At 47.6% G+C, this 23,938-nt stretch overlaps 1 protein-coding gene across 1 annotated transcript in view; it reads left to right on the top strand.

Moving 5' to 3' along the window:
* NUP88 (nucleoporin 88) overlaps window positions 1–23,938 on the top strand; it is a 262,426-nt gene that overhangs the window by 198,894 nt on the left and 39,594 nt on the right. Inside the window, exon 16 of the mRNA XM_085649559.1 lies at window positions 16,019–16,137. Coding sequence (XP_085505685.1) covers window positions 16,019–16,137 — 119 coding nt within the window. The remainder of the gene's footprint in view (window positions 1–16,018; window positions 16,138–23,938) is intronic.

The following is a 23,938-nucleotide window of genomic DNA, read 5'->3' as shown; positions in this document are numbered from 1 at the left end:
ACAAGAAACTAGGGGAGACTATAAGAGATGTCCTTGGCAAAGAAAGGATGCCTGTAGAGTGGTAAAAGGTGAGCTTGTGAATGCTATAAGATCTAAATCACAGGTCCAGATAATGAAATCGAGGGCACACCACAGGGCGACAATTAATAATGCAAAAAGGGAGTGTGATGAATCAATATGGTCAGATCTGCATGATGCCCTGGTAAAGAGGGATTCTAGGGATTTCTGGAAAAATGTGACTATCGTGTCTAGGGGTAAGAAAACTATACTGGATTTTTGTATCCAACCTGAGGAGTGGGTTGCACATTTTAGCCACCCTATACACAGATAATTCTAGGTTGTCCCATGATAGATACACTGTAGTTGTTAGTGAGGCCCACTCCAGGTCTAATGACCTACAATTCACACTTAGTGAGACAGAAGTAGCAATTTGTTCTTGCACTTCTGGTCATGCCCATGGGCCCGACAGAATACCCAATGATTTATATAGAGAAGATCCTAAAATTTAGGGACCATATATATACCTACTCTCTAGTAGCATTCTCTCAGGCATGGAAATACCTTCCTCCTGGAAGCTGGCTGAGATCGTTACAATTTTTAAGAAGGGGGATCGAGCTCTACTGGTGAATTATAGGCCCATCAGCCTCATTGATTCATTACAAAAAATATTTTGCAAACAGGTCCTTGTTCATCTTCAAGAGTGGATCAGTGAGGGTGATATTATTTCAGAGTGGCAGGCTGGTTTTAGGGAACGAGTGAGTACTCTAGATCAAATATTCAGTTTCATGTGCATTTTTTGGAGGGAAATCACTATTCGCAAAGGCAAACTTTATGTTGCCTTTGTGGATTTACGTGCCGCTTTTGATATGGTACAGAGAGCAAAACTGTGGGAAGTCTTAAAGAAAATGGGAATGCCAGCACTACTCCTTAATATTCTAATAAGACTCCACGCTGACACTCTGGCACAAGTGAGGTGGGGTGAAAACGGGGCCTTAACTGAGGTGATAAACATTGACAAAGTAGTCAAGCAGGGGTGTGTATTAGCACCCTGTTTATCAACGATGTAATTGGTTCTTTGAGCATGGATGGTTGTGATGCACCGAGGATAGGAGGGAAACGGGCCCCTGCTCTCCTTTTTGCAGACGACACTCTGCTTATATCCAAGTCACCACAAGGGCTCCAACAGCTGCTAAATGATTTTCAGGAATTTTGCTCGGGTAGGGGGCTGGAGCTAAATAGTTTCAAAACTAAATGCATACTGTTCTCATCTAATTCAATGACTACCTGTAAGAAACAACTTTGTGGGTGGTGAATCACTAGAATTAGTGACAGATTTTGATTATCTGGGCATTAAACTTACTCAGAATATGAGTTTGGCCCCACAACTGAATAAAGCGCAGTTAACTTTGATTCACCAAACGGCAAGTATACTGAAAATCTATAAGAGACCTAGCTCTAGAAAGCTTGCTCCAGCATTGGAAATTTACAATACTAAAGCCCTAGGTGCGACTTTATATGGTGCTGAGCTTTGGGGTTGTTCTATTGGTAATAACCTCTAAGTCACTAAGCAGAAATTTCTAAGATCCCTAGTTAATCTTCCGTTGTCTACTCCGTTGATCCCTCTCTATTTAGATCTTGGTCAGAAGAGGATTTTGCATAAAATTAGATTGCGGTCTGTTAGACCTGTCAGCCCTTTGGGTGGTCCCTCCTCATCATTATTTATTTTGTCCCACTTTTGCCTCAAACCCTGTTAGTATTTTTCCTTTTTGGGAACCACCAGACTTTTTAGTGTTGATGCAGGGTCAGGGAGCCATTTTCCCTACCCCTGGAACTTCTGTCTGAGGGCCTGAAACACAAAATGGTGGCCACCCATTGTCACCTGTGACATCACTGGAACCTACTAGTACCTTCCAGAACATTCTAGAACCCTGTGACAGTGTGAGGCAGGTTTAAAATGTTGGGAAGCCAGCTCTGAGTTGGCAGTTGGCACCTGACTGGTGAAGGGAGAGCAGCACAACACTGAAGGAGGAAGGAGTGAGGCAGCAGGGGTGGAAACTTGTGCCTGGAGTGGGGTCTGGAAACCCACCCTTGACACTAGTCCCTACTGACTGAGCCCAGCCTAGAGCCCTGTGTGGGAGAAAGTCCAGAAGAACCAACTCAAGGACCTGAACAGCCGGAACAGGCCTTGAAAGTAAAGAACAGCAAGTTCCTGACCTGTCTATTGGTATCTTCCTGGAGTCCGACGCCGAGAAGCCTAGAGACCTGGGGCCGGAGGTGAAGAAGCGGCGCTGACTGGAAAGCAGACGTCGTACCCGGAGCCGCCAGAGGTCGAGAGAGGGCGCCGACGGAGGTCGTGGAGACACCAGAGGTCGAGGAGGAAGTCACCTGAGGTCGAGTGTGCGGCGTCGACGGGGGAGTGAAGTCCGCCCTCCGGAGTCGCCGGAGACCGAGGTGAATCGTGCCGGAGGTCGGGAGTGGAGATCGCACTCCGGAGTCGCCGGAACCTGAGGAAAGGAGCACCGGAGGTCGGGAGTGGAGATCGCACTCCGGAGTCGCCGGAACCTGAGGAAAGGAGCACCGGAGGTCGGGAGTGGAGATCGCACTCCGGAGTCGCCGGAACCTGAAGGGAAGAGCACCGGAGGTCGGGAGTGGAGGTCGCACTCCGGAGACACCCGGAAGTAGGGAGATCGTGACCCTGTGACGCCGGAGACCGACATCGAATCGAGGCTGCCCAGCGACATCGAGCCGAGGCCGCCCGCCGACATCGATCCGGAACCACCTCACGGCGTCGACAGGAACTGACATCGAGCCGAGGCCGTCCGCCGACATCGATCCGGAACCGCCTCACGGCGTCGACAAGAACTGACATCGAGCCGAGGCCGGCTAGCGACATCGAACCGGAACCGCCTCACGGCGTCGACACGACTCCGGCGGAGTCGGAAGTTCACAAAGAGGGCAGTAAGTGGAATAGAGGGCGCCTAAGGCCCTGTGGAGCCCTAAGAGACCATCCTAGGGGCTAGAGAGGTGTTAGGACCAGCCTGGGAGTGCCAGGGGTGGACTGAGACTGATACAGTGACCTGTGTGAGGGGTTGTGTAGTTTGGGAGAGCCAGATTCCTAGATTACCCTTGATCTACCTCAGTTTTAGCCTCAGCCTTATCCAAGCTCGGTGAGACACCCTCAGGCCATCCACATAACCACAAGCTGTGATTGGGCCAAATCAACCCTTAGTACCTCACAAATGTGACCTGATTTGAAAGTGTACTGATGGCTTATATTTATTGAGAGTATTGTATTCTTTGTATTTATCCTATTTATTGTCTCACAGTATTTATTCCCTCACAGTATTTATTTGCCTATGTATTTTATGCACATCTATTTATTCATTGATTATTTATGATCTGAGCTTATTTATTTGACCTACCCTTTTTACAGAAGAAGCTTTGTGTACTGTAAGTGTGTTATTATTTATTTAACCTGCAACTAAGAGAAAACAAGATAAACACAGATATATTTTCATCAATTTTTACGGTGTAGAGTCGTTTTTGGAACGGATGCACGCATGGTTATTGTGAGGGTGTGACGTACGCTTAACACGGTGCCTGACCCCCGACCGCTCGAGCGAAGCTACCCCTTGTGTGTTGGGAAACCCCCGGGTGACTGCTAAACCCCGGTTGCCCGGGGTTTTCTAACATAATTGGTGGCAGCGGTGGGATAGAGCTGTGCTTGCGTCCACTCGACAATAACTGTGGGTAGTCCATAGGCCTACACCGGGAGTTTTCTCAAGGCGAACTTCCTAATTCTGAGTTTTGTTTTTTTCCAAATTTACTCTGGTGGTGGGAGGAGGTATTACAAAAGGTACCCCCCTGCGTAGCTTCTGTAAACACCTGTCTTCTATTCTGAGTGGGCAAAATGGAGTTTGTGTTGGAAGACCTGGAAACTTATACTGTGGCCCAACTCAGAGAGTTTTGTCAGAGAGAGGGGGTGTATTGTCCCCAAGGTGCCAAGAAGGGTGAACTCCAGACCAGCTTGAGGGCTTGGGGGGGAGGCACGACGGGAGAGTAAGGCTGAGCAGGAGGACAGGGATGGAGAGCCTGTTAGCGAGGGGGCTGGGTTGTACCAACCTGAGGTGGGGAACCTGTTAGCGGGGCCCAGAACACTTTCCAGGAAGGGCAGCACTGTCTCTAGCGGTGGCTTATCGGAAGTAGAATTAACTGACCGGAGGGAGAAAAGACAGCTCACATGGAAGTTGGCGGAGCTGGAGAAAGAGAAGGAGGGACAGAGGATGGCTCACGAGTTGAGGCTGAGGGAAATAGATCTCCAGATCCTACGAGTCGGGGCACAAACTGTTCCTAATGGTGGCAGCAAAGACAAAGAAATCACCAGGGAACCCAAACCCTATCTGCCAAAAGACATAGTAGCTAGCTATAGTGCAGGGGATGATATTGCCAAGTGGCTAGCGGCCTATGAGGTCTCTTTAAGGGCCCATGGGGTGCCAGAGAAGTACTGGGGAGGGGGATTGTACAAATACATGCCTCCAGCTGGTAGGGATGCATTATTGGCCCTAAAGCAGGAGGAGCAGACCCACTACCCCACCATGAAAGTGGCGCTCGTAAGAAAGTTTGGACTAACACCTGAGAAATACAGACAGAAGTTCCGGGGTAGCCACAAACTGGGCACACAGAATTGGGTGGATTTCCTGGACTATGCAAAGAAGGCATTAGAGGGTTGGATTCAGGGCAGTGAGGTGAGGGACTACGAGGGGTTGTTTGATTTAATGTTGAAGGAACACCTGCTCGAAAAATGTTTCCCTGAACTGCGTCAACACCTGGTGGATAGCAAGCTGACCAATCCCCGGAAGCTTGCTGAGGAGGCGGACATTTGGGCTAGTACCCGGGTGTCCACAAGGGGGACTGGAGGGGATACTCAAAAGGCCGGACAGGGCGCCCCCCAGAAGAAAGAGGGAGGGGAAAAGAAAAAGGAGTTCTCTAAAGGCCCCCAAAATAACTTCCAAGGAAAGGGAACAGGATTCACCCCTAGGGCTAACCCACCCAGAAACCCTAATCCTGGCCAGAGTCAGCAGCCAAGGGTTGTCCATTGCTTCGAGTGCGGTGGCGTTGGACACTAAGGGAGATGCAAAGTGCCCGAAAAGACCACCCCCTCCCATTGGAGGAAAGGCCCCCGGAGTAGTAAGTGCAGTGCTCGGGGAGGAGATGCCCTTAACTAGGGGAAGGGATTGGGCGGGTGTCACTTTAGTGTCCCTGGGAGAACGGGAGATGGTTCCTAAGATCCAGGTGCCCGCAAATACCATAAAGTATGGGCAGTGGGTCACCATCAACGGCCAAAGAGGGGAGGCTCTGAGAGACACAGGAGCCAGTATGACTATGGTACGTAGCCAACTGGTGTCTCCAGAGCAGGTAATTCCCAATGTACTCCACCCAGCCGCGATGGCTGACGGCAGAACCGGCCACTATCCAGTGGCCGAGGTTCCCTTTGAATGGGAGGGGGTTGCAGGTTCACTTCGAGTTGCCGTAAGCCCTGCCGTGCCGGTCGATTGTCTACTGGGGAATGACATGGAGCACAATGCTTGGAAGGAGGTGGAATACCGGACTCATGCTGAGATGCTGGGTACACCTGACTGGGCCTGTGCTAGCACAGGGTCCGCGACTACCCGGAGAGGGAGTTTGTTTCGACTGGAGCCTGGAACAAAGGCACAGCCGGCTGCCGACCAAGGGAAGAACCGAGGACAGGAGGAGCCTGCCTCGGCATCCGCGCCCCGTGTGACGGATAGGCCACCGGAGGTGGTGGACCAGGAGTCCGCGGTGGGGGATGTTACCAAACTGGAGGACCTACCCATCCCGGCCGAGTGGCACGTGGAGGGAGGGCCGACCAGGGAGGAATTCTGCAAGGGCCAGAGGGAGTGCCCTACCCTTGAGGGACTGAGGCGACAGGCCGAAGCCCAGGCAGCAGGGAACGTTGAGGGGAACTACAACCTTTACTGGGAGGATGGCCTCCTCTACAGTGAACCCAAGGCACCCCTACATGGATCGTCACAAGCCTTAGTAGTCCCTCAACGTTACCGAGCCTTCCTACTGGAATTGGCTCACGAGATCCCCTTGGCAGGACACCTGGGGCAAGACAAGACTTTCGCCCGTCTTGTCCCACACTTTTATTGGCCTCAAATGAAAGTGTCGTCCGACACCTACTGCCGGACATGTGTGTCTTGCCAAGCCAGTGGGAAAACAGGGGTGAAGCTGAAAGCTCCCCTGGAACCACTTCCTGTCGTTAGCACCCCCTTTGAAAGGGTGGGCATCGACGTTGTGGGTCCATTAGATCCGCCTACTACAGCTGGTCACAGGTTTATCCTGGTTCTGGTGGATCATGCCACACGGTACCCAGAGGCTATACCTCTAAGGACCATTACAGCACCTGTTGTGGCTAGGGCCCTGATGGGAATCTTTACCCGAGTGGGTTTTCCCAAGGAAGTTGTGTCCGACAGGGGTACCAACTTCATGTCAGCATACATGCGGGCCATGTGGAAGGAGTGTGGAGTGACCTACCGGTTCACAACTCCTTACCACCCCCAGACCAATGGTGTGGTGGAGAGGTTTAACAAAACCTTGAAGGGCATGATCAGAAGTCTGCCTGAAAGCCTGCGGAGGAAATGGGACGTCCTCCTACCCTGTCTATTGTTTTCCTACAGGGAAGTGCCACAGAAGGGAGTGGGCTTCAGCCCCTTCGAGCTTTTGTATGGGCACCCTGTGCGTGGACCTCTCAGCCTGGTGAGAGACGGATGGGAAAGAACTCCCAGAAAGCTTCCCCAGGACGTGGTGAGCTACATGCTGGCCTTCCGAAGCCAAATGGCTAAGTTGTGGAAGCAAGCTTCTGACAACTTGGAAGCCAGCCAAGCAGTAATGAAGGCGTGGTATGACCACAACGCTCACCCGGTGGAATTGGAGCCTGGCCAGAAGGTGTGGGTGATCGAACCAGGAGAGCTTAGCACCCTCCAGGATCGCTGGTCAGGACTCTTTGAGGTATTGGAGAAGAAGGGTAAGGCTACCTACTTGGTGGATCTTAAGACCCCTCGTCAGCCCCTACGGGTGCTGCATGCCAACCGCCTCAAACCCCACCACGAGAGGCCCGAAGTCATTTTGATGATGGTGACTGACGGAGCAGAGGACGTGGAAAGCGAGCCTCTCCCCGATTTGTTTGCGTCTCAAGAGAAGGATGGGTCGGTGGAGGGAGTGATTCTCTCCCCATCTCTAACTCCTGAACAGCAGGAGGACTGCCGCCAGGTCCTGGGACAGTACTCTTCGTTGTTCTCCCTTGTTCCGGGTAGGACTCACCTGTGCGTCCATGATGTGGACACAGGAGACAGCCCACCTGTGAAGTCCAAGATCTACCGGATGTCAGACAAGGTGAAGGCCAGCATTCACAGTGAAGTCACTAGGATGCTGGAGCTAGGAGTGATCGAACCTTCCAGCAGCCCCTGGTCCAGTCCGGTGGTGCTAGTACCAAAAGCCGCACCACCGGGTGCCCAACCGGAACTGAGGTTCTGTGTGGACTACCGGGGACTGAACTCAGTAACCAAAACTGATGCTCATCCGATCCCAAGGGCGGATGAATTGATTGACCGGCTGGGATCTGCCCAATATCTAAGTACCTTTGACCTTACTTCTGGGTACTGGCAGATCTCTCTGACTGACGGAGCTAGGGAAAGGTCAGCCTTCTCCACGCCCAAAGGCCACTACCAGTTCTGTGTGATGCCCTTTGGGCTCAAGAACGCACCTGCCACGTTTCAGCGTCTGGTGAACCAGATCCTCACTGGAATGGAGAGTTTCTCTGCTGCTTATCTGGATGACATAGCCGTCTTCAGTAACAGCTGGGAGGATCACTTGCGTCACCTGCAAGCTGTTCTCCAGGCCCTGAGACAAGCTGGTTTAACGATCAAGGCCAGCAAGTGCCAGATCGGGCAGGGGTCGGTAGTGTACCTTGGACACTTGGTGGGTAGGGGAGCGGTGCAACCCCTCCAGGCAAAGATCGAGGCCATCATGGCCTGGGAACCCCCCAAGACTCAGACTGAGGTCCGAGCTTTTCTGGGCCTCACCGGATATTACCGCCGCTTCGTGAAGGGATACGGTACCATTGTGGCCCCCCTCACGGAGCTTACGTCCAAGAAACAACCTCGACGGGTAGTCTGGACGGAGGCTTGTCAGCAGGCCTTTGTAAAACTGAAGCAAGCCATGTGCGAGGCCCCGGTTCTACGGGCCCCAGACTTTTCCAAGGAGTTCATTGTCCAGACGGATGCATCGGAACATGGCATTGGGGCAGTGTTATCGCAACTCAATGAAGAGGGTCTGGATCAACCCGTGGTCTTGCTATCCCGGAGACTACTTCCCAGGGAACAGAAGTGGAGTGCAATAGAGCGTGAAGCCTTTGCAGTGGTATGGGCTCTGAAGAAGCTGCGGCCATACCTGTTTGGCTCGCACTTCCTAGTTCAGACCGACCACAGACCCCTTCGTTGGCTGATGCAGATGAAGGGGGAGAATCCCAAGTTGCTAAGGTGGTCTATCTCCCTACAGGGAATGGACTTTCAGGTGGAACATCGGCCTGGAGTGGACCACGCCAATGCAGACGGTCTCTCAAGGTATTTCCGCCTTAGTGATGAGAACTCCCAAGGGGTTGGGTAGCTCTCCCCACTTTCAGCTGGGGGGGACGTGTGTTAGACCTGTCAGCCCTTTGGGTGGTCCCTCCTCATCATTATTTTTGTCCCACTTTTGCCTCAAACCCTGTTAGTATTTTTCCTTTTTGGGAACCACCAGACTTTTTAGTGTTGATGCAGGGTCAGGGAGCCATTTTCCCTACCCCTGGAACTTCTGTCTGAGGGCCTGAAACACAAAATGGTGGCCACCCATTGTCACCTGTGACATCACTGGAACCTACTAGTACCTTCCAGAACATTCTAGAACCCTGTGACAGTGTGAGGCAGGTTTAGAATGTTGGGAAGCCAGCTCAGAGTTGGCAGTTGGAGTTGGCAGTTGGCACCTGACTGGTGAAGGGAGAGCAGCACAACACTGAAGGAGGAAGTAGTGAGGCAGCAGGGGTGGAAACTTGTGCCTGGAGTGGGGTCTGGAAACCCACCCTTGATACTAGTCCCTACTGACTGAGCCCAGCCTAGAGCCCTGTGTGGGAGAAAGTCAAGAAGAACCAACTCAAGGACCTGAACAGCCGGAACAGGCCTTGAAAGTAAAGAACAGCAAGTTCCTGACCTGTCTATTGGTATCTTCCTGGAGTCCGACGCCGAGAAGCCTAGAGTCCTGGGGCCGGAGGTGAAGAAGCGGCGCTGACTGGAAAGCAGACGTCGTACCCGGAGCCGCCAGAGGTCGAGAGAGGGCGCCGACGGAGGTCGTGGAGACACCAGAGGTCGAGGAGGAAGTCACCTGAGGTCGAGTGTGCGGCGTCGACGGGGGAGTGAAGTCCGCCCTCCGGAGTCGCCGGAGACCGAGGTGAATCGTGCCGGAGGTCGGGAGTGGAGATCGCACTCCGGAGTCGCCGGAACCTGAGGAAAGGAGCACCGGAGGTCGGGAGTGGAGATCGCACTCCGGAGTCGCCGGAACCTGAAGGGAAGAGCACCGGAGGTCGGGAGTGGAGGTCGCACTCCGGAGACACCCGGAAGTAGGGAGATCGTGACCCTGTGACGCCGGAGACCGACATCGAATCGAGGCTGCCCAGCGACATCGAGCCGAGGCCGCCCGCCGACATCGATCCGAGGCCGCCCGCCGACATCGATCCGGAACCGCCTCACGGCGTCGACAAGAACTGACATCGAGCCGAGGCCGGCTAGCGACATCGAACCGGAACCGCCTCACGGCGGAGTCGGAAGTTCACAAAGAGGGCAGTAAGTGGAATAGAGGGCGCCTAAGGCCCTGTGGAGCCCTAAGAGACCATCCTAGGGGCTAGAGAGGTGTTAGGACCAGCCTGGGAGTGCCAGGGGTGGACTGAGACTGATACAGTGACCTGTGTGAGGGGTTGTGTAGTTTGGGAGAGCCAGATTCCTAGATTACCCTTGATCTACCTCAGTTTTAGCCTCAGCCTTATCCAAGCTAGGTGAGACACCCTCAGGCCATCCACATAACCACAAGCTGTGATTGGGCCAAATCAACCCTTAGTACCTCACAAATGTGACCTGATTTGAAAGTGTACTGATGGCTTATATTTATTGAGAGTATTGTATTCTTTGTATTTATCCTATTTATTGTCTCACAGTATTTATTCCCTCACAGTATTTATTTGCCTATGTATTTTATGCACATCTATTTATTCATTGATTATTTATGATCTGAGCTTATTTATTTGACCTACCCTTTTTACAGAAGAAGCTTTGTGTACTGTAAGTGTGTTATTATTTATTTAACCTGCAACTAAGAGAAAACAAGATAAACACAGATATATTTTCATAAATTTTTACGGTGTAGAGTCGTTTTTGGAACGGATGCACGCATGGTTATTGTGAGGGTGTGACGTACGCTTAACACGGTGCCTGACCCCCGACCGCTCGAGCCAAGCTACCCCTTGTGTGTTGGGAAACCCCCGGGTGACTGCTAAACCCCGGTTGCCCGGGGTTTTCTAACACGGTCACTTATGTTTTGGCATCGATTATGGACCACTACAGCACTCACCCCTTATAGGGTTGGCATTCATGAGCTGATGATAGCATCTTGTGTGGTTAAGATACCCTGGATGCTTGCGGTTAAGAATTTGCTAGTTAAGCTAGGATTGGTTGCTTATTGGCGAGAACCAGAAACTGTCAGATTAATAAGCATAGTTTTAAAAAAGTGTATTGGGGTTTTATTGAAACAGATTTGATAATGAATTGTAATGGATCACTTTCAAATGATTATATGAATTTTAAACAGACCCTGTTATTTGAGCCTACACTGGATGAAATCGAACCCCCATTAGCGAGAAAATTATACCTAGAGTTTAGGTACGGCTGCCTACCCCTAAATCACTTTAAAAGTAACTGGTGTAAAACAGGAGAGAGCGTAGAAGACTACTGTTCCTAGGGGTTTCCGAGTCACCTGAACATGTTTTATTTTTTTGTCCTTTGCACTCCCGTTCATGTTTGAAATGGATTGCCCCCCTTTGCAGAAATCTGGGAGTTAGGAGATATAAGGAGGCGTACAGAATATTGAAGACGAACACAACATGTATGATTGTATTCTGCATAGAGCACTAACACTCCGATCAGTGTGTCAGAGAAAGGCACTCTGCCACTGTTTTATGCCGAACCTTGTTTTTAAAATTGCTTATTTCTTCCACTTTGCCCTCCTTTGTTCGATGTGTTTATTTTACATGACGCAAATAAATTGAAAGCATAATTGACTGTGGGAATTTGAGGGAAGGGGTAAATTGCAAAAACCGGCGCTTTATTTCTTTATAACGTCTGCAATAATACAACAATCAATCCGGCGCTTACTTTGGGTCATTCCTTTTGGCCGCATTGTTGTATTTACGGGGAACCCTCTTCCGCCGTTTAGGCAAAGGATAGACCGCCATCGTTGCGGTTAGCGGTGCAGCTTCCCGGGGCTTTAAAGCGGAGAGCGGAAGCGGCCGCGCAGCGGGCGCGCCAAAGGTGCGCCCAAGGCAAGCTAGTCTGCGCTCGTCCGCGCCTCGTACGCTGCCGGAAGTATGGAGGTTACTGATGCTCAGGGATTCTCCGTCCAGAGGTTAGTCTATTCGCGAGAGAAACTGTTGTGTCTGGCTAACAGTGTTCCAAATTGGCGGGGGGATAAACCTATAAATGGTACAGCCATGCTCACTCAGAAGAAGGACCAAATGAGCTATAGCCGGCTCCTAATCGTTGTTCCCCCAGATGTCAGTACGCCTCAAATAGATCGGCCAGATCGGCGGGTGACACCCTCTGTGGGGAAGGCGGAGGAGAAGCAGCCGGTGGGGGAATTCTCTGCCTTTCAAGCCCTCTACCTAAATGTACGTTCATTATCAAAACATGCTATGGAAATATGGGACCTGTTAGATAGCGTCAAGCCGGATTTGTGTTTATTCACAGAGACCTGGCTCAATGACGAAAATACTTCCACTTTAAAAACGGCTTTCCCAGATGAATACTCTGTCACACGTCTGGACAGAGTTGGAAAAAGGGGTGGAGGTCTGGCTATTGCAATTCGCTGTCCTTATCATATAACCATTTTGGATTGGGTTTCCTCACCTTCCCTTGAGTTACTGATCTTTTGAATACAACAAGCTCACACTATTGAGCTGACAGGAGCCTTAGTATACCATCCTCCAAATAGCGAAAAGAACAGCTTCTGTACTGATCTCTCTGAAAGATTGGCCCCTTTCATACTGCGGTCAACCAGATTCCTATTGGTGGGGGACTTTAATTATCATTTGGAGGTCCTCTCAAATAGGGATTCAGCAAGCTTGCACGCAAGTATGGAATCTTTAGAGCTTACCTCTAGAGTGACCGTCTCGACTCATCGTGCCGGCCATACTTTGGATACCATTTTTTCTCAATATGTTGGATTTGGAAGTAGAGACTCCGATGGAGGTGGACTGGACAGACCATTTGGCACTTTGTTTTTCTTGGAATACATTGGGGCGCCCCAAACGACCTAAGCATCGCAGTGAACCCCGTAGAGCATGGAAAAGAGTGACGGCCGCCTCTTTCAGCCGTAATTACTCTCCTCCTTTCTCTGGGGAGACTGACTGTGATGCAACTTTAGAGAGAGTCGAGGCCGCCATTATAGAGGCACTCGATGTGATTGCTCCATTAAGGTCAAGGCAAATAGCGCCAAGAATAGCTCCGGCACTTTGGTTCACTGAAGCCTTAAAAAAGGAGAAATCCGGCATTAGAGTTTTGGAAAGAAGATGGAGGAAAACTAAGCAGTGGCAGATAGAGATAGGTATCGGGCAGCTCATAGAATCTATCTAAACAACTGTAAAATGGCTAGGAGAACCCATCTGAGTACGCGGATATTGGAGGCTAAGGACTCCTCGCAGGAGCTCTTCAAGATTCTGAGAGAATTCACATGCCCTCGGAATAATGAGGTGCTCCCTCCAGCCACTCAGGATTTCTGCAATGCACTAGCGACACATTTCACCGACAAAATCTCCATGATTTATCGTACCTTTGAGGAGAATGACAAATTAAATAACAGCATGGTCCCTAGATCAGTACCATGCTCACCTGGTTTAGATGTTTTTCCTATCATTACAGCTGCCCAGGTTGAGGTTCTGTTGGCTAAAATCAAGTCGGGATCCCCTCTGGATCCGATGCCACCTAGGACTATGAAGGAGTTGTCTTCTATCCTTGCAGATTCCTTGGCTACCATCTGTAATCTGTCGCTAGCGACAGCCACCTTCCCGAAAAAATGGAAGGTATCTCGTGTTAAGCCACTACTTAAGAAGGTATCAGCGGACCCTATGGAAGTTCTTAACTACAGACCCATCTCTCTTCTTCCTGGTTGGTCTAAAGTTATGGAATCCATCATAAATGGTCACTTGTCCAATTATCTAGAAGAAAATAAGTTTTTGGATTCTACACAGTCAGGGTTCCGAACATCGCATAGCACAGAGGCTGCTCTACTTGAAGTCACTGACTCCATCAGGCTGTTGCTCGATCAGGATTCTCCGGTTATGCTGGTGTTATTAGATCTGTCGGCAGCTTTCGACACCATCTCCCACTCTATACTGTTAAGTAGATTGTGGGAGGTGGGGGTCGGCGGCCTAGCTCTTAGGTGGTTTCAGAGCTACTTATCCGATAGATCTCAATCCATCCAACTGGGGTCCTACGTATCCTCTTCAGTAAGGGTAGATAAGGGGGTTCCACAGGGCTCTATTTTGAGCCCCACATTATTCAATCTATATGTGGCCCCCCTAGCGTCTATCATTAGAAACTGTGGCTTTGAGGCCATCTCCTACGCTGATGACACGCAGCTGATTATCAACTTCGGAAAGTATCCCGCAGCTACGAAAGTTAAGTTTGCAGCCTGCATGATTGATATTGCCGAATGGATGAGAAGTCATTTTTTACAACTTAACTCATCTGAGACGGAGATTCTCCTGTTCGGCAAAGCTGCGGATTTCTGGACCCCTGACTGGTGGCCATCAAAACTGGGCTCAGCTCCCATTCCTAGAAGTTGCACTAGAAACCTGGGGATCTTTCTAGACAACCAGCTCTCAATGGAGACCCAAGTCAAAACCTTGGCTTCCTCATGTTTTGGTACTATGCGGATGCTAAGGAAGATTTTCCCTTGGATCCCGCTGAGTGCCAGAAAAACGCTTATCCAGGCCCTGTTGATGAGTCACCTGGACTATGGAAATTCCTTATTGGTTGGTATCCGGGAAGATCTCTTCTCTCGATTACAGGTGGTACAAAATACAGCAGCCCGACTTGCCCTTGATAAGCCTGCGAGAACTCCCTCTCTGCCGCTTTTGCGCCAACTTCACTGGTTGCCAGTTAGAAAAAGGGCAACCTTTAAAATGTTGTGCCTGGTTTTCAGATCCTTACATGGTTTGGGACCGGTTTACCTCAGGGACAAACTTAAATCTCAGCCCTCAAGACAGCTCAGATCCTGCAATCGCAAAACCCTGTGCGAAAATAAAATCAGGAAAGTAAGGATAGGGGGTCGTGCTTTTTCCTATCTAGCCCCTAAGTTATGGAATAGCCTCCCTGAACACATTCGCCAATGTTCAAAGTTGACCCCATTCAAAAAGTTGCTTAAAACTTGGCTCTTCTAACTGTTCTTTCCTTCTCTCCGACCGCAGATCTTGTTTTGTTGCGAGCGCCGAGAGATCCCCTTGGGGATGATTCGTGCGCTATAAGTGATCAAAATCAAATCAAATCATATCCAAGTTTTTAATGGCTGTGTGGGTCATGCGCACTAAGTACTCCCCTGTCAGTTTCTAGGATCTTGGACTTAGGGTGTACCAATTACTATGGCACCGTAAAGTTTCTATCGGGGGTTCTGGTTCATTGTACAAGCACATAGCACTTTAATATGTATTTTGGTCAACTTTATTCTATGTTTTGCTTTTAATAAGAGTCTAGTTTTAAACATGTTCCATTCTCTCCCCAAATACACCTTGATAAAGTTTTGAAATTGTAAATAACTAGTCATTTTATTTACTGCTATTGTTATAGTGAACTCCCTTTTTTTGCACATAAACTGATGCACTTTGACTGATTCATTTTATTGTGATTGTATATTGATTGTAAATGGTTATTCATAATGAGATGTTTTACACGTACTGTGTCTAAGTGTGTAATTATATGGTGTACTTTTATGATCCACAGTGATCGAAAATAAAGTCCTTGTGATTGATTGGTATCAGTAAAGCGTTGACAACCTTTCCACTACAAATATATTTGCTTGTACAGCGCTTTTTTAAATTGCAGCTTTACTCATGGTGCCAAATGTTAAGCAAGCAATTTCAAATTTGGATATTTCCTTTGAGTACATCTAGGTTCTTGTTATATAATTCTTTGGAAAGACTAATCATAAGGAAGTTAAGCTTGCTCTCATTAATGCTGCAATACCCTTAAAATCTTATACATTTTATTACCTAATTTTGCGTAATTTCTAAATACTTTCTAGAAAGGAATACAGGAAGCTGCAGTCTCTAATGTCAACATGCAGTGATTAAGTATCAATGACAATGGGCAAATCACAAGACATTTTAAACATCGCTCCAAGCCCACTAAAGCCCGCTGACAGCGATGGTCAAAAACAATAAGGGCTTATGAACATCAGAGTTAGAATCTATAATGTCTTTATCATAAGGGTTACTAAAGCTGTTTATCAATGCGGCTATAACTTTCCAAAACCTTATAGATTGTTTTACTCAATGTAATTTATTCACAGTTTTTAGTATGGTATACAGGAAACTGCTGTGTTTCTATTTTTTTATCTTTACATGTAAATGATTTTAAGTAATCCAACGTGAATAAAAAGTTTACTCGACTAATATTTCGTCTATTTGTTATGACTGGACTAGGTTAAAATGAAAATGGAGTACCAGCAGAAACAGATGAAGAATGAGAAAAGCCCCCGAAAATCCAGCATTACCCTCAGTTCCTTCCAAAGAAAATGTATTCAGACATTCCTGAAAGAGGAGTAAGAGAAAATCTTCAGTTCTTACCTGCGTACCTTTGCATGAATAGATTGTTTTTAATTACTTTTTGAACAGCCTCTCTAACAAATCCTTAGTTGAATCAGATGCATATTTGGAAGGTATATACTTTCGAGTACTTTTTGTTTGCATGGCCAGGTAGACATTTGGGGTAATTTTAACCTGAATTTTTCAATGTTTTCAAGCCCTAGCCCCACCACTGCACCCATATAGTCAGTTAGGAAGGGAGTAAAGTAGAGCGAATTCCTGTAACAAGCATGAGTATTTTCCGTACAAATCTGTACATTTTTATTGGATATTAATTTCCTAAAGGATTTATTGTTCCGTAAAACCAAAAGGACCTGTTTTTGCTGGTTATCAAATGCAATGGGTCAGCAAGTTGGTCTGATATTTGCCTGGAGAATAAAAAGTATTCTTTGTGATTACTATGAAATCCTTAAGCATCTGGGGAGGATAGGAACATCAATGGCAAGTATTCTTAGGTTTGCTTTTTATATTAGTTGTAAAGAAATTAGCATCACCTATTTCTTGCAGAAAAGGTCCTACTGGGGCTCAGCCATATATTGCAGGACATGGCCATTGTTATTTTATAGGCCACATCTTGGAGAATGAACTCCACATACTTGCTACCCTGTTCTAACTATGGCGCTTCATCTCCTGCTTCATAGCTCGTCAGCCTTCATTCACCCCACAGTACTTGCCAGCATCAACACAGATGCGAAATGGCACATTTACATTTGTTTCAAACTTGATTTCCTAATTCTGCAGCATGGTGTGCCATTTCGCTTTTCTGTTGCTATCAAGATCATCTAATGGTAAAAGTTTTAAACTTCTGTGTGTCAAATTCACATATTGCTCGTCTTGCTGACGATTCAGGCCTAACCACCATTGAAGGAGCTAGAGACAACGGTTCCAGCACTGTAAACCAAATTTGATGTCTGCAAGCAGGAGCTAGAAGGAATACTATGGTCTTATTCACTTTTCACAGAGAAAGGGAGGGCATGCCTAAATTAGACAGAAATGGCTAAAGCAGTTCAATTGACCCCATATCCTTCTAACCTATCTTTGCTTCTCACGCAAGAAAGTCATGATCTGTGCTCATTCTGGAATAAGTTTGTTTAATGTGGAAGAAGTCTGTGTCTAAACTCCCTTTAGGTACATGCGTTCACTGTTTAGGACATGGCTAGAACACATTTTGAGTATCATTTTGAATCCTTAGGAAAGCTATTTTAACAAGTGAATTGTTATACAACATTCAAAGTCAGCACCACCCAACAAGGTTAAGTTCCTCCAAAGAGCTTTAACTAATCAAAACATCATGTGGTCAATTTTCACTTAAATAATCTGAACTGCACGAAATGTTTAAATGAAAAGAGACTACCTCATTGAAAATTGATCAGTATGTTACTGTTAAATGAAGAGTGGAAATGAAAGCTACAAGGACCAATGCATCTACCAAAATGCTTTAGTGGACTTATTGAATGGAGCCTTAATGAGAGCCCCTGCGAAAAATTTGGTACTAATTTGCTTGAGTTCTGTCACAATGTGTGTCTGTTCACAACCTATGGCCCTACCTAGTCTAGGCCCTCCATGCAGCTATTCTGTGTCGAGGTGAAACATAGCCTTTACGTGTTCATTGTGTTTCTTACTTGGTCCCTTCTTTGTACAGAATACGTGCATTGTGTTCTGCTGGCCCAAGAGTGTAGGTTCTAAGCTTGGGCTTTTTCCAGTACTTTGACTATTCTCTCAAAAGCCTGGGATTTGGTTGCCAACAGTTTACAAACGCAGCTCCTGTACATGCTGCAGTTCACTTGCTTTAGAGGATGCAGATTCTGCAGTTTCCTCTTTCATTCACTCAGCCTCTACTTGTGTGTGCCTGGGCACCCAGTATTGAATCAATATCTGCAGTGCTGTTTCACTTCAGAGATAAGTTCAGATTCTGGGTTCTCAGGTATTTTTGGACTGAGTTTTTTGGAAGCATCAGAAAGTAAGTTAAGCATATGTTTTAAATTAGGATCCCTTTATACAAGGTCATAGACGCTTGAGGGTTTTGCTTAGAATGGAAGTTCCCCCTGAGAGCGTGCTCATATGGCATGACACTGGGTTCACACAAGAGGTATAACATCAGGGTTAAATTCGAAGCGCTAGTTTATTGCAAGGGGACAGCTTGACATAGTCAGGTCGCCATCAGTTGCAGCATAAGCTTAAGTCACTCGAAACTAGCAGTGCTAGCTTTCCAGTGAATATATTTTTTTGTGTGAGCAGAGAAATCTTCAAGGTGGCATTTGGGATTTAGGGTAAAGAGCATGCAAAGTCTGATTGTACTACTGCTAGAACTTTGGAGGTGCAGAAGATGCCCAAACAGGAGCGGAGTCACTGCCCATCTGACTTCTGCAGTTCTGACAACCTGCCATCCCAGTTGTTTGGGTGTGGCTAAATTGCTTCTTTAAAAAATTACATTTATTTAAATAATCTGAACATTAGGAGTTAAAAATACACAGTATTTGCCATAAATTCATATAATTAACAAGTTAGGATAGCAGCTAAGTTTAGAGTTTCTAATATATTGTATTGCTCCCATGTCCAGAATGACATACTAAAAGAAGAGAAAGTCCGACAGTAAAACAATCCTCTCTCATGAATCACTATCGGGGATTATATTAAAACTGATGACTAGCATAAAATAGCTTCTGATGGATAGTGCTAACTGCAGATTATCCAGTATTGGGGTATCTTTCATAGATTCACATGCCTGAATCATTCCCCGTCGCCGAGGCAGGAGTCCCGGTAGATAAAAAAGTAGTGCCAAAAAGAAATAGTAGTAGTAGTAGGCCCAAAGAAAAGGCCCTAAGCCTTATATCTTAGAAGCCTATCTACCTCGTTATGTAAAATAACCCAAGAATTGGTAACAACCAATCAGACATCAGCACCCTTCTAGAACCCTCTCAGCAGAGCCAGCTCTCCTCAGATTTTCACCGCACGTCGTGTGGAAGGGAGTCTCCCTGAGTGCCTACTCAGTTTCTTCTTTTTCTTCAGAAATGTCTGACAAGAAAGCTTTGTTTAAACCCTACAGGACCCGTGATAAGAAGAGGGTCCATGTAGACGACCAGCATGAGGAGTGTATTTACTGTCTGCATCCTAAGCATGTTGCTAAGGATTGTAGAATTTGCCGGACTTTCCCTCCCAAGACCTTAAGGGACAGAGAGGCAAGAGTATTATTATGGTTGAAATCTTCCTCGGCTGAGATGACAGGGCCTCGACATCTAGCAAAAGAGCTAGATCAGTTGACAGTTCTTCCAGTGAAGGGAGAAAACATCATAAGGCCTCTCATGTAACTTCTGACCAATTGCAGAAGTCACAAGACTCTGAGAGATCCAAGAGGTCTTCAGCTTCTAAAACCGTGAGTAAATCTCAGGTTAAGACTTTGTCAGTGGGATCGTCATATATTATCTCTGTGACTTCTGCTGCTCCTCTGTCGACGGCTACAGTCTCCACTACTTCTATATCTTCACCTATCATGTCTTCTAAAACATCTAAGAGTCCGTCGACAACCGCGTTGACGTCGAGCATAAAGGAAGTTCTGTCAACGACGACATCGTCGACGAAGACCCCGTCGACGACGACGAAGACCCCGTCGACGACGACGAAGACCCCGTCGACGACGACGAAGACCCTGGCGTCGACAATCCCGTCGACGGTGAAGACCTAGTCGACGATGACGATCCCGACGACGGGAAGCCCGTCGACGAGAAGTTTATTTAAAGCGATTCCACCAACTACTCATGTTACGCATATTGCGTACACGCATATTCAGTTAAAAACTTTTCACAAGCAGAATTACAGTAATATTTCTCCTTTGCTGCCTTCGCATATCTTAGACTCTTATGCAGAAGAGGATGATTTTGAAGAGGAGGATGATGAGGGTCCTTTCGGAATAGCTCGGCACCCCTCGGATTTACATATAAAATGTCAAGAGGTGGATGAGGAAGAAGACTATCAAGAGCATGCTTACCAGGAGGGCCTTGCTACACCAGCTTACAGGCATCCCTCAAGGGATTGGGATCGTAGAGAAACGAGTCATCTCCCGCCTACACTGATCCAAGATCTTCAGGCCATGCTGGCGGATTACCGCCAACGCTTTCCTCCACAACCACCTCTTCCTAATTTGCAACCGGCTGAAGAGTCACATACGGACATTCCAAATTCGCCGCTTCACCCTACTGGTTCGGGAACGCAATCACACCATGATACCATTTCCTCTGATGAGGAAGAGATCGAAGAAGGTGAGGTGCCTGATAAGGACACCAGTATAGATCCTTGGGATGACTACATTATTCCCATGCCTTCTCCACCCATTCCTCAGCCATCGGATTCTCCTCCAGAGGAAATAGGCGGCTTTCACAATTTAATGCAACGTGCCGCAGTCAGATTTCAACTACCAGTCACTGTGGAGCATACGGATTGTTTCCTCCATGACTTTAAAGAGGAGCAAAGGAAAATTACCAGAGCGATTCCCATCATTGATTTTATATGGAATGAAGGGTTAAAAATTATGAAGACACCTGCTTCCGTACCTGCGGTCCTCCCTCGTATTGACAAGAAATATCGTGCTCCTCCAGAAACCCCTTCTTGTCTAATCGGTCATCCCCGACCGGATTCGCTTATATCGCAGGCTGCTCAACAAAAGTCCAAAAATCCAGCTATGCCGATATCAACGCCGCCGGATAGGGAAGGACGAAGATTGGATCTTATTGGTAAGAAGTTCTCTACTATGGCGGCAAACTCTTTGGCCATACTTGGTCGCTATGATTGCCAGATGTGGTCAGAATTCTCGGAATTTATAGACCTCATTCCTGAAGATCGTCAACAAGAGGCAAGGAAGATACTTCTAGAGGGAGAACGAGCCGCATCAGAGATCATAGACTGTGCTCTGGTTATTGCTAATACCAACTTTAGACCGCTTGCAGGGGCTGCAGTTCTTAGGCGTCAAGGATGGCTTAAGGCAACATCTTTTAGGCCAGAGGTTCAAGCTAAAATCATTGAAATGGCCTATGATGGAGAGTCCTTATTTGGGAAACATATAGACGAGGCCCTTCTAGCGATCAAGACCGATACGGATACAGCTAAGTCACTAGCTGCTCTCCAATACAAACGGGGATCTTTCCGTGGTGCAAGAGGACGAGGCTTTGTATCAAGAGGAAATTATCAAAGTCAGCAAAACAGACAATACCAATCTCAATATAGACAGCCTTATGGACGATCATCATACAGGCAGTCTTCCTCGAATAGTTTCTCTCGTCAGGGAGGAAGAAGGCGATCGAACAATCAAGGTCGCGACGCCAACAAGAAGCAATGATTTACGCTGGACGCCAGTCATCCCTCCTTCCCTTCCAGTGGGAGCAAAGATATCAACTTTTGCACACAATTGGGAAGAGATCACCTCGGATCGTTGGGTCATCGACCTAGTCAGAAACGGTCACACCCTGGAGTTCTTAAAACAACCTCCTACTGCCCCGCCCAAGGGTCCCCCTCCCCCTCGTCTTCACTTATTGTTCAAAGAAGCCTTAAAAATGCTCCGCAAGAACGCAATAGAGCAGGTTCCTTCGTCCCAGAAGGGAACCGGGTTCTATTCTCGATTTTTCCTCATAAAGAAAAAGTCAGGGGAGTGGCGCCCGATTCTAGATCTCCGCAAGCTCAACACATTTCTAAAGAAGCAGAGTTTTCGGATGGTTACGCTGGCCGAAGTTTTGAGCTGCCTGAACAAAGGGGATTTTATGGCTTCTCTGGACCTGGAGGACGCGTACTTCCACATTCCTATCCTTCCCAAGCATCGCAAGTACCTGCGATTTGTAGTGGCTGGCGTCCACTATCAGTTCAAAGTCCTCCCGTTTGGGCTGAAATCTGCTCCAAGAATTTTTACAAAGTGTCTCGCACCAGTAGCAGCGACTCTAAGATCGCAGGGAATACAAGTATTTCCGTACTTGGACGACTGGTTGCTCAAAGGCCCTTCGAAGCAGACTACCGTAGAGGCAGTTTCAGCATGCCTAGGTCTATTCTCAAACTTAGGCCTCACTCTCAACAAAAGCAAATCTCAACTGCTTCCTCTTCAAAGGATTCAGTTTCTGGGAGCGATGCTAGACACCAGACAATGCAAGGCATTCTTGTCAGAGGAACGTCAGCTTCGTTTACAAAAGCTAGCACTATCAATCGCAAGAAGAAAGTCAGTTTCTGTCCGGATGTTTGCGTCTCTTCTGGGGATGTGTTCATCAGCAATAAATCTTGTACCTTTAGCACGGCTCCGAATGAGACCTCTGCAGGAGCAGTTACATCTGCAATGGAAACAAGCCGTAGGGTCGTTCAACGACTCCATCATGATAACACCTCACATGATGCTCTCTCTGCATTGGTGGTCTCAGATGAAAAACCTGGCTCCGGGTCTTTCTTTTCTAACATCTCCTCCAGAATTTGTGGTAACAACAGACGCTTCCATGGAGGGTTGGGGAGGACATCTCCAAGCTTTACAGATTCAGGGACGATGGTCCCAAGAATACCGCCAACAGCATATCAACAGATTGGAACTTTGCGCCATTTTTCTCACTCTACAAGCGTTCCACCCAAGAATTGTAGGGGCCTCAGTGCTGGTCCGGACGGACAATACGACCAGCATGTATTACATCAACAAGCAGGGAGGAACGAGGTCACTGTCCCTTTCGCAGGAAGCTCAGGAGCTATGGGAGTGGCTTACAACACGCAAGATAACCTTACGAGCGGAGCACGTCAAGGGCCTTCGCAACACGTTGGCCGACAACCTAAGCAGATCTCTGGCAGGCTGTCACGAATGGGAGATAGAGCAGAAGCAGCTAGACGAAATTTTTCAAATATGGGGCAAACCAGCCCTGGATTTGTTTGCGACAAAAGAAAACAAGAAATGCCTCTATTACGCCAGCAGATTCCCTCAACAGGGATCAAGAGGAAATGCCCTGTTCATGAGATGGTCAGGGCTTTGTGCGTACGCTTTTCCCCCGATACCACTAATTGCGAAGGTGATCCGCAAAGTGAAGATGGAAGGTTGCCGTCTCATCCTGATTGCACCCCGTTGGCCAAGGCAATATTGGTTCCAGGAGCTGCTTCTTCTAGCTCACAGCTCCATCCGCCTAGTACCAACAATCACAATGTTGACAAGGGAGAGGGGTCAAATACTCCATCCAGATCCGCAGTCGCTGCACTTGCACGCATGGCTCCTGATTTCTTAGAATACAAAGATCTAAACATTTCACAGGAATGCCGTGAGATTCTATCTAAATCACGCGCGCAAAGTACATTAAAAACTTATCGTTTAAAATGGAAACGATTTTGTCATTGGTGTGAGGGGAAGGATGTCCATCCTTTACAAGCTCCCGTAGAACAAATCCTTCCTTATTTGTTATCCCTGGCCAAATCTGGGCTTGCATTCTCATCAATAAAAGTTCATCTTGCTTCTCTCTCAAGATTCAGGAAGACTACTTCTAAACCTTCGCTCTGTTCCTCTTCATTAATAAAACAATTTATGAAGGGGCTATTCCGGGTGATTCCCCAAATTCGTGCACCTCCTCCAGAGTGGGGGTTGAACACAGTACTAGCTCAATTAATGAAAAGACCGTTTGAACCTATCCACAAGGCTGAGCTTAAATTTTTAACATGGAAAGTTGCTATTCTTTTGGCTCTTACATCGGCTCGAAGAGTCAGCGAGATTCAAGCGTTCACCATCTCAGAGCCCTTTTTGCAGTTCTCTAAGGATTATGTTAC

This window comes from Triturus cristatus, chromosome 3_2, assembly GCF_964204655.1.
Source record: "Triturus cristatus chromosome 3_2, aTriCri1.1, whole genome shotgun sequence".
Lineage (NCBI taxonomy): Eukaryota > Metazoa > Chordata > Amphibia > Caudata > Salamandridae > Triturus > Triturus cristatus.
Note: the sequence above shows the minus strand (reverse complement) of the source record. Positions and strands in the feature narration are given on the sequence as shown.